At 45.4% G+C, this 9829-nt stretch overlaps 1 protein-coding gene across 2 annotated transcripts; it reads right to left on the reverse strand.

Annotated features, from left to right (window-relative positions):
• Positions 1-39: 39 nt before the first annotated feature.
• Positions 40-6411, reverse strand: LOC110488782 (serine protease 23). 2 transcript variants are annotated; one of them, XM_021561161.3, is made up of 2 exons: positions 5624-6411; positions 40-2063 (listed from the first exon to the last, which is right to left on the reverse strand). In XM_021561161.3, the coding sequence occupies exon 2, from the start codon at positions 2050-2052 to the stop codon at positions 874-876; it is 1179 nt and encodes a 392-aa protein (XP_021416836.1). In that variant the 5' UTR covers positions 2053-2063; positions 5624-6411; the 3' UTR covers positions 40-873. The 2 variants fall into 2 exon arrangements, with proteins under 2 accessions (XP_021416836.1, XP_021416837.1); XM_021561162.3 differs by having other exon boundaries at positions 5100-6109.
• Between the last annotated feature and the right edge of the window lie 3418 nt (positions 6412-9829).

The raw sequence follows: 9829 nt of genomic DNA on the forward strand, positions 1-9829 counted from the left end.
ATTTTTTGTATACCTGTTGGTTTCCATAACTGACAAGCATTAATGATAAACTAAAAGATTTTATTAAAATAGGCATTTACAAAAAATATCACCAACATTCTGAATTTCACCCCCTAACCCGCTTGAAAGCAAGTAATTTATGCTGCCAGCATTGAGTAAGAAACTCCCTTAGGTTTTCAGAGTCTGACGTTTGTTGATTTCACCATTGATACCTTTGACCCTTTTTGACATGCTTGGTGTATTGAAGCGCCGTATCTTGTCAGTGTGGCTAGATATGCCTCTGGGCCATTGGGGCCGAGTGTATATATTTTACAGGTGTCTTTCTAACCCAGAATGAGAAGTCCCTGTACTTTCCAAAATCATTCAAATCCTTAAGTGACCTAAACAAATAAGCCGTCCCCTCCCCACATCTCTTTGTAAAATCAACTCCACACCCGCACATTTGATCCTAAATGTTGAAAACATGCAGCCACAGTATTACGGAGAACAATGGGAGAGTATGATATCTAAAAAAATTTAAAAAATCCAATAGTTGCTTCATTGGCTAAAGCTGTTCAATACTATTCCAAAGTATAAAGTTAATGGCTGCTACCATAGTTATAAAACAGCAAGGCTCCTAGTCACAGTGGTTAACACCTCCAAGGGAAACCTGTTACGGTGCATGAAGGTTTAGCAGTCCTGTTTTCTTCGATAGTATTGTAGATGTTTTATTAGGATTAAATCCAGTTTCACTCTTACCCTTTTAAAAACTGAGTTGGGGAGTAATTTCCTCTCCACATCTCCTTTAAAGGATTTTGTGCTTACTTTAAATAGTTATCTGTCATGGACTTCATAGCCTCTTTTTTTATAAGCCATCCCCCCTCCCCTTCTCTCTCAGTCCTGACTACAGTCCACTCGGTTCCCATGCACCCAGTAACAGATCTGGGCAAACTTCAGCGGGGTGAATCTCACAGCCACGTTGTAGTCGCGGTTCTCCCCATCAATCTCCAGCCACTGGTGTCCAGAGAAAATGCCGATGACTTTCCTCTCCCAGCGTTCCAGAGCCGTGTCCCACACGCGGCCGTACACCCCCGAGCCGCTGGCCCCCGGCCGGGCATCACAGTGCTGGTAGATCAGGTCGTTAGACTCGTCCTCCACAGGACAGAAGCGGTAGACCAGCTCCCCAGGCCTGTCACTGTCAAACCCAGAGAAGTGGATGCGTTTCCCTGCCAGGTCGTCAGAGGAAGGAGCCACAGACAGACGCATGAAGGGCCGGCGGTGGGGCCAGCGCAGCTCCAAGAGGGCGTAGTCAAAGTCCATGCTGACCTCTTGGGGGCCCTGGATCCAGCCCTTGGGGACACGGGTGCGTTTGACCCGGACCCAGCGCACCAGGGGCTTCTTGGTGGGGGTCTGGCTGGGCTTGGTGCCGTTGATGTACGGAGGAGTCAGGAAGCCTACCCTCAGTTTACGGGCTCCCTTGACGTAGTCCTTCCCATCATGCACACAGTGGGCGGCGGTCAGGACATGGAGTCGAGACACTAGGACCCCAGTGCAGCCGGTGGAGATCCTCACAGCTGTGGAGAATGGGTAGTCCAACAGGAAGTGGTCACCGCGTATGTTGAAGCGCCCATCAGCCCCGTAGATCTGTCTTTTCTGACGCCTGTGCCTACTGGTAACTCTACGTCCTCTTGTTGGTGGAGGTTGAATGGCAGGACTGATGGTGCCCTCATAATTATCCTCATCCGCCACATCCACAGTGGTGAGGGTACGAGAACCGTCTGCATAGAGTGTCTCGAATGCCAGCTGCTCAGTCAGGTGCTCTCGCCTGCTCTCTTGCTCTCCTTTGTGGTAACAGCTGGCATTGCAGTGAGTGGTGAAGTCCAGTTGAGTCTGGGAACTGAAGCGAGAGCGGGAGAGGGGCAGGGGTGCATGGGGCACCAGTGAGGGGTAGGGGACGGGGTGTTGGTGAGGGGGGGCTCGAGATGGCAGAGAGAGGGGGAGGAGGAGTGAGAGGAGCAGGACTAAGATGGAGAGATGAGCCAGGCCAGAGTTTGGATGTGGATACATGGTCATTGAGCAAAACACTGAAATGAAAAACATATAAAACATTTAATGTACGCTCCACAACAATACACAAAAGACACAAAAAAAGGAATCTACTTATCTGTGAGGAACAGTAGGGTATAGATGAACTAGGAATGTCATGGACTTTGCAGAAACCTTGTTTGATTAAAGACGCTTAAAAACAGATCATCACTAATGAAACACAACGGTGTGGAGAGCACTGGCTTTACTGGCTTGTCTCCCCAGTTTAAGTACATCATTCACAAACACTCTCAACCCATAATCCCCCATAAAACCAGTCCACTCTCAGTCTGACACATGGCTTCCAAATCCCCTCGCTCAGAGCCCATACACGCGGGATCAGCTAATGCAGGCTCATGTTGCAATGCAGGTCTGAATTTTCATTTCTTTGAATAGGTTACAATGCAGCTCTTGTTCCTGTCTATACTGTGGGCTATTCAGAAAATGTCATTTTAAACCACGCTACAAGGGTATGACAAGCATTAAAATGTCAGTTCTGCTGGTGGTCTTAGTGCTCAAAGAGAGGTTTGTTATACAAGCCATCTGGTTATGTACACAAGATAAGAGTACATAAGGAAAGTGGCTGTTGGGACACACATTGGATATCGGTCGTTGAGTTAGGACACTTATCGTTGCACCGTTTATTTGTCTGCAAATTAATTCGTATCATAACGTTTTGAATCTTGGCTACCGTGTTGTGTATGAGTGGGAGGATAGGTGGACTGAAGGGGAGGGGACTTGCATTCCAGCTTGCTCTGCGGAAAGAGAAGGGCGTCTCAAATTATATTTATGATAAGGCTCTGGGGCAAGGTGGTGTCTGCCGTCAAACATTAACTACCTTTCTATGTATGAGTGTCGTAGGCAGGCTCAGAGGGTCCAGGGGGAACTCGATAGGTAGGAAAACTATGGACCCTCAGGCTCTAGTGGCGTAGAAGAGAGCAGGTGTCTCAAGACCCGTTTATACCTGGTGCTAACATGCATCCTGTGTCCAGATAATGTCCACATTCGTATTATGCCCACGTTTTCAGATAGGCGTAAACGATTAAAATACGCATTGTGAATTGATTTTTGATCAGATCTTGTAAGTGTAAACGGACAAGATCAGGACACACTCTGACCTATACTGCTATGCAGTCAAAAACAGCGGTCACCACACCCTGGTCTCTGATCCCCTCCCATGTTCATGCCAGGTATTAGTGGAGCATAAAAGTGGAATAATTCAGCGCTAGCTGTGCCACCAGAGACTCTGGGTTCGCGCCCAGGCTTTGTCGCAGCCGGCCGCGACCGGGAGGTCCGTGGGATGACGCACAATTGGCTTAGCGTCGTCCGGGTTAGGGAGGGTTTGGCCGGTAGGGATATCCTTGTCTCATCGCGCACCAGAGACTTCTGTGGCGGGCCGGGTGCAGTGCGCACTAACCAAGGTGGCCAGGTGCACGGTGTTTCCTCCGAATTGGTGCGGCTGGCTTCCGGGTTGGCGCTGTGTTAAGAAGCAGTGCGGCTTGGTTGGGTTGTGTTTCGGATGACGCATGGCTTTCGACCTTCGTCTCTCCCGAGCCCGTACGAGAGTTGTAGTGATGAGACAAGATAGTAACTACTAACAATTGGATACCACAAAATTGGGGAGAAAAGGGGGCAAAAAAAAAAACAAGTGGAACAATAGGCATTGGCATACAAAGAGAGGCAGGGGAAAGGTGGAGGCAAAAAGTGGAATTCCCACCACACAACTGTATCATCATAGTGTAGACAGAGAAGATACAGTTACTCAAGGGTGCTCATGTCTTGAATAGATGCAGCCTAGGGACTCCATTTTAGGGGTTACTGACCTACACTGCTATGCAATCAAAAACAGCAGTCATCACACACCACCCCTGGTCTCTAATCCCCTACACATCAAACATCTACATTTAGCCATCTTTTATTGGGATTTTTACAAACATGTCAGAGAGGACTTAACATGAGTGTCGACTTCTAAGACTATTAAAGTCTGTATAGACTGTAACCTTTATAGTTTACATGGTCTGAGACAGATTCGTTTTAATTGTGGAAAAGGGATAGAATATCAAGTAGAATCACACATCTAACCACACTAACCTATAATCAGCAAGCATTTGATGAGGGACCCAAAGTAATGGATAATATACGTCAAGAAATATCTCGGTGAGTCTTTATTCCATTTTCCAATAATCTGCGGAGCGTGAGTTTGGTTTGAGTGACCCTCCATTGTAAGTCCCAAAGTACACAACAGTAAACTGATCCCCACATTAGAAAGATCTTCCGGCTCTAACACATTGTAGAGCCAAACAGCCCAACAGCCTTTTTGACTCCTCTCTAAGGCACTGGACCACCACTAAATCTGTCAGCACCTTGCATCAGTCATTTCAAATACATTTCAATTCCAGTCAATTTCATTTGGCAATTTGAATGGAACGACCTTCCATATAGATCCCATTTCTGACAAGCAAAGCTGATGATTATAGCCCTCTCAGAGGGTACTATACCAGTGCTACATAAATCCATGACTACACGGAACTCTATTCCACATTAAGTAACTCATACAAGCAGTAAAATTAGATTTAAAAAACATGATTAAAATACACCTTACGGAACAGCGGGGACTGTGAAGAGACACAAACACAGGCACAGACACATGCATAAACACACGATAACATACGCACTATACACACATACACATGGATTTTGTGTTGTAGATATGTGGTAGTAGAGTAGTGGTCTGAGGGCACCCACTTAATGTGTTGTGAAATCTTTTGTGAATATATTGTAATGTTTTTAAAATGGTATAACTTCCTTAATCAAACAATCAAATGTATTTATAAAGCCCATTTTACATCAGCCGATGTCACAAAGTTTTGCTGGACCACAGGAAGAGTAGCTCTGCCTTGACAGCAGCTAATGGGGGTCCATAATAAGTACAAATACAAATAGCCCTCTGAGGGATCCTGAGAGGCTAACAAGCACCAATGCACATATATAAGCTACTAAGCACATAAACATTCGAATAATGGATATATGTACACCTGAAAGCTGTTGTCGGCATTCTTCATCTCATCTTTGACCCTTGAGTGAAGGCTCTGGAATTCTGAGAACAACCTGCTTCCCAGGGCCAGAGCTTTGTCCTGAAAACCCCCTCACTGGGTCTTTTGTCATTCACCAACCACATTCATCATGAGTGAATGTAGTACTGTGCCATGTACACTCGTTGGGTTGTTGTTAGACCCCAAAGACAACAGATGATGTTTACCTTGCCCTGTCACTGTTGAGTTGCACCAATACAGGGGAATAGTGCTGGGTGGGAGGCAGTATACTCAACTCACTGAAAAATGCGGGGGGGTTGCCTTTGGCAAAAGTACATGTTTAGCTATGAAACGTTCCCTTACAGTAGTGGAGCAACAATATTAGTTACTTTGCAAAACATTTCCCAGGCTAAAAAAAGGGATGTTACAATGTAGCCTCCTGGTGACAAACCAGCTATAACTATATTCAAAATAACGATTAACAAATTATTAGGCTACTTAGAATGACAATAAATGTCATACTGTACCTTTTTGTTAAAAGGTTAGTCTGTGTTTAAATCCAATTCACGTTTTCGCCCCCTTCAAAAATATCGGGCATATCAATTCTCCAGATTTCTCCCATCGCTTCAGTGTGACAGGTATCGCCCTCTCTCTCTCTCTCTCTCTCTCTCTCTCTCTCTCTCTCTCTCTCTCTCTCTCTTCACAGTCCCGCAGAGAGCGAGTCCCCACTTTAATAACGTGTCCTAATCAATTCGGTCAAAGCAAAGTTTATTGATGAGAGTCAACTATTGGCTTATATTCATTCCTACTCAAAGTTACTGTCCGTCCGTGTGAGTCGCTTCAACTGCTATCCGGCTCATACGCGCTTACAAATAACTGTCTGAAAATGTTACTGAAAATGCATTTAGAGGCGCTCTCCCTCACGGTCCTAGCGCCCCTGCTGTACACAAAAAAACGTAACATGTCTCAACTGGACAAATCTGCTTTTAGGATGGTGAGAGAAGATGGGTACTGACAGAGCACATACGTAACATTCTGAAGCCTTCAAGTCAAGATCATTGTGTCCTCCAGCTGCAAACAGTCCAAGTGAAACTGTTAACTTGTTTCTCCTGTCAGGAGTAGACATTGGCACTAGGGTTGGGGAGTGAATCAAATGTGAATAGACTGAGGCTATATCAAATGCCATCTGTCATTTAGAGCCGAAGAGATGCTGAAAAATACAAATTGCAAAAGGCTCTAAAAATTCTTAGTCCCTGATACAGTTGCAAAAAAAGCAACAGACATGGACTTCTTAAGCAGCCTATAATGTACAGTTGTGGCCAAAAGTTTTGAGAATGACACAAATATACATTTTCACAAAGTCTGCCGCCTCAGTTTATATGATGGCAATTTGCATATACTCCAGAATGTTATGAAGAGTGATCAGGTGAATTGCAATTAATTGCAAAGTCCCTCTTTGCCATGCAAAAGAACTGAATCCCCCCCAAAAAAACATTTCCACTGCATTTCAGCCCTGCCACAAAAGGACCAGCTGACATCATGTCAGTGGTTCTCTCGTTAACACAGGTGTTGACGAGGACAAGGCTGGAGATCACTATGTCATGCTGATTGAGTTCGAATAACTGACTGGAAGCTTCAAAAGGAGGGTGGTGCTTGGAATCATTGTTCTTCCTCTGTCAACCATGGTTACCTGCAAGGAAACACGTGCCTTCATCATTGCTTTGCACAAAAAGGGCTTCACAGGCAAGGATATTGCTGCCAGTAAGATTGCACCTAAATCAACCATCATCAAGAACTTCAAGGAGAGAGGTTCAATTGTTGTGTAGAAGGCTTCAGGGTGCCCAAGAAAGTCCAGCAAGCGCCAGGACGGTCTCTTAAAGTTGATTCAGCAGCGGGATCGGGGCACCAGCAGTATAGAGCTTGCTCAGGAATGGCAGCAGGCAGCTGTGAGTGCATCTGCACACACAGTGAGGCAAAGACTTTTGGAGGATGGCCTGGTGTCAAGAAGGGCAGCAAAGAAGCCATTTCTCTCCAGGAAAAACATCAGGGACTGCTGTGGACTGGGGTAAAGTCATTTTCTCTGATTAATCCCCTTTCCGATTGTTTGGGGCATCCCAAGCTTGTCCGGAGAAGACAAGGTAAGCGCTACCATCAGTCCTGTGTCATGCCAACAGTAAAGCATCCTGAGATTCATGTGTGGGGTTGCTTCTCAGCCAAGGGAGTGGGCTCACTCACAATTTTGCCTAAGAACACAGCCATGAATAAAGAATGGTACCAACACATCCTCCGAGAGCAACTTCTCCCAACCATCCAGGAACAATTTGGTGACTAACAATGCCTTTTCCAGCATGATGGAGCACCTTGCCATAAGGCAAAAGTGATAACTAAGTGGCTCAGGGAACAAAACATTGATATTTTGGGTCCATGGCCTGAATCCCATTGAGAACTTCAATGGTCAATCCTCAAGAGGCAGGTGGACAAACAAAACCCCACCATTTCTGACAAATTCCAAGCATTGATTATGCAAGAATGGGCTGCCATCAGTCAGGATGTGGCCCAGAAGTTAATTGACAGCATGAGAAGGCGGATTGTAGAGATCTTGAAAAAGAAGGGCCAACACTGCAAATATTGACTCTTTGCATCAACTTCATGTAATTGTTAATAAAAGCCTTTGACACTTATGAAATGCTTGTAATTATACTTCAGTATTCCATAGTAACATCTGACAAAAATATCTGAAGACACTGAAGCAGCAAACTTTGTGGAAATTAATATTTTTGTCATTCTCAAAACTTTTGGCCACGACTGTAGGCTATTGTATATCTAATGCAAGCAGTTTCCAGTAGTCCACGTGGATTATCCCAGTCTCAAAAAAACACAGTAATTAAGGTATGGGTTGCAATGGATGCCATCCAACTTCTCCATCTGGACTGTTTTCCATCATATAGGATTTGATGAAACTCACCTAAACGGAGACATATTTATCCTTATTAGTGGTGTGATTATAAGCCACAGGCAGGCTGAGGAATTCCTGAGATGTTGGGGCATGTTGTGGCAGTGATGGCGGTGTTCATTCATTCCCTGCCCACATCCCAGTCAGGATGCACGTCTCAGCTCATTCTCCCAGTGACCCTCCACTGGCGATGAAACAGAGGTCCCACTCACAGACACAGCGCCTTCTGGAAAGTTGTGGAATCTACCAGCAAGGACAGAACTCGAGCTCTCTCAAAGACAATGTGTCTGCTGTTGTCCCCAAGTGGGTGTGTATGCTTCCTCACTGTGAATGTCACACATACCTAGCAAAGGTTTACACTTTGGCCTCTTATCACCCATCCTTGAACTATTTTGGCATGGCTCATCACAGCTTGCCTTACGCCTCCAGGAGCTAGAATATGAGATGACAGATTCATGAGTTTTTCACATTAACAAGCGACCAGCAGTCTGTGTTGGTGATTAATGGGTTTTCTGACGCATCCATCTTCTCTCCGAGGTGCTCCAGGGATATGTTGAGAGAACAGGGAATTGAGGCCAAAGTTATAGTCAATTACAGGAGTTTGCCTGGTAGTAGAAGCCACATTAAACTGGGAATGATGATGAAGGCGTCTTATATCTTGTTGGTAGAAACAGTCCTGTAGGTGTAAGTGCGTCAGGCTGCAGCCACGCCGTTTCCACTGATGGTATCACTCTGGCTTTGGGCAAACATGAACTGTGTCACAGCAGGAGAGAAAGAGATTTCCTCTGTGTGTGTTTGGCATCAAAACGACTAAGATCCCTCTGTTCCCCTCTGCTCCTTTTTTTTTGTTCCTCAGGTCAGTTTTCCCTCTCACACACTCATGCCTCTCTGGGATTGTCTCTACAATCATACATGTATACAACATTGAGCATCAACAGACCAATTACAACCATTTATCAATCACATTTCAATGAGATTTTGGATTTTTTTTCAGCATTGTCTACTTTCCAAATTTCCTCCAGTTCCACCTCTCTTTCAGTGTGTGTAATTAGGAGGACCTAATGAGATGTTGTAAAAAATAGGCTCCTGGTCAGGATTTCTGCAGGACTGACTCCCGCCAGGAGTACAGTGGAGCGGTTGTTCCTGCACTGACCTGGGACTCACGCCTCACCCAAGAGAGAGAGACTCACGAGGGCGCTTTGTAAAAACATTTTGGTCCCGTAAAATGTTGAAAACATCTCCCTTTAAAGAACCCTGTCTCCACACACAGGTCCTGGGGGTCAGTGGCCTTGGGGCTCCTCTCTCTTCCCCTCTCTCCCTGAACCAGTTACTCTTTTCTAGATGATTCAGTTAAACCAACAAAGCAGCCCCCCCTGCAGCCCCCCCCTGCAGCCCCCCCCCCCCCCCCCCCGCTCTTTCCCCCACGGGACATGGCTGTCTTTATCGTATGACCACTCTTCAAGGTGAATGTTTCGTCTGTCAACTCTGACCAGGAAAGAGGGGAAATGTGAATTATATTTTAGAAACACAGATTATGAAAGCTATTGACTATTATGTTATAAGTCAGCGCTGACAAGCGATTACGTTCATGTTTGCCTAGCTTGACTGTTTTGTGTTTTAGGTTTGCTAATATGTTTTATTACTTATGGCAGTCAGAGTTTGAGGCAAAGCGGATTCAGCCGGTAGGAAACAGTAAAGATTCCAGATGCGTGAGTTCACGCTGAGTATATGTGAGTGGGCATACATCACATTTCCATGGAAATGGTCTGCCGTGGTAGGC

The sequence above is a fragment of the Oncorhynchus mykiss genome, chromosome 14 (assembly GCF_057628025.1).
Source record: "Oncorhynchus mykiss isolate SJ-2025 chromosome 14, ASM5762802v1, whole genome shotgun sequence".
Classification (NCBI taxonomy): domain Eukaryota; kingdom Metazoa; phylum Chordata; class Actinopteri; order Salmoniformes; family Salmonidae; genus Oncorhynchus; species Oncorhynchus mykiss.

Coding starts and splice junctions, on each gene's coding strand:
- LOC110488782 (XM_021561161.3), bottom strand. CDS start 2,052: ATGACCATGTATCCACATCCAAACTCTGGCCTGGCTCATCTCTCCATC.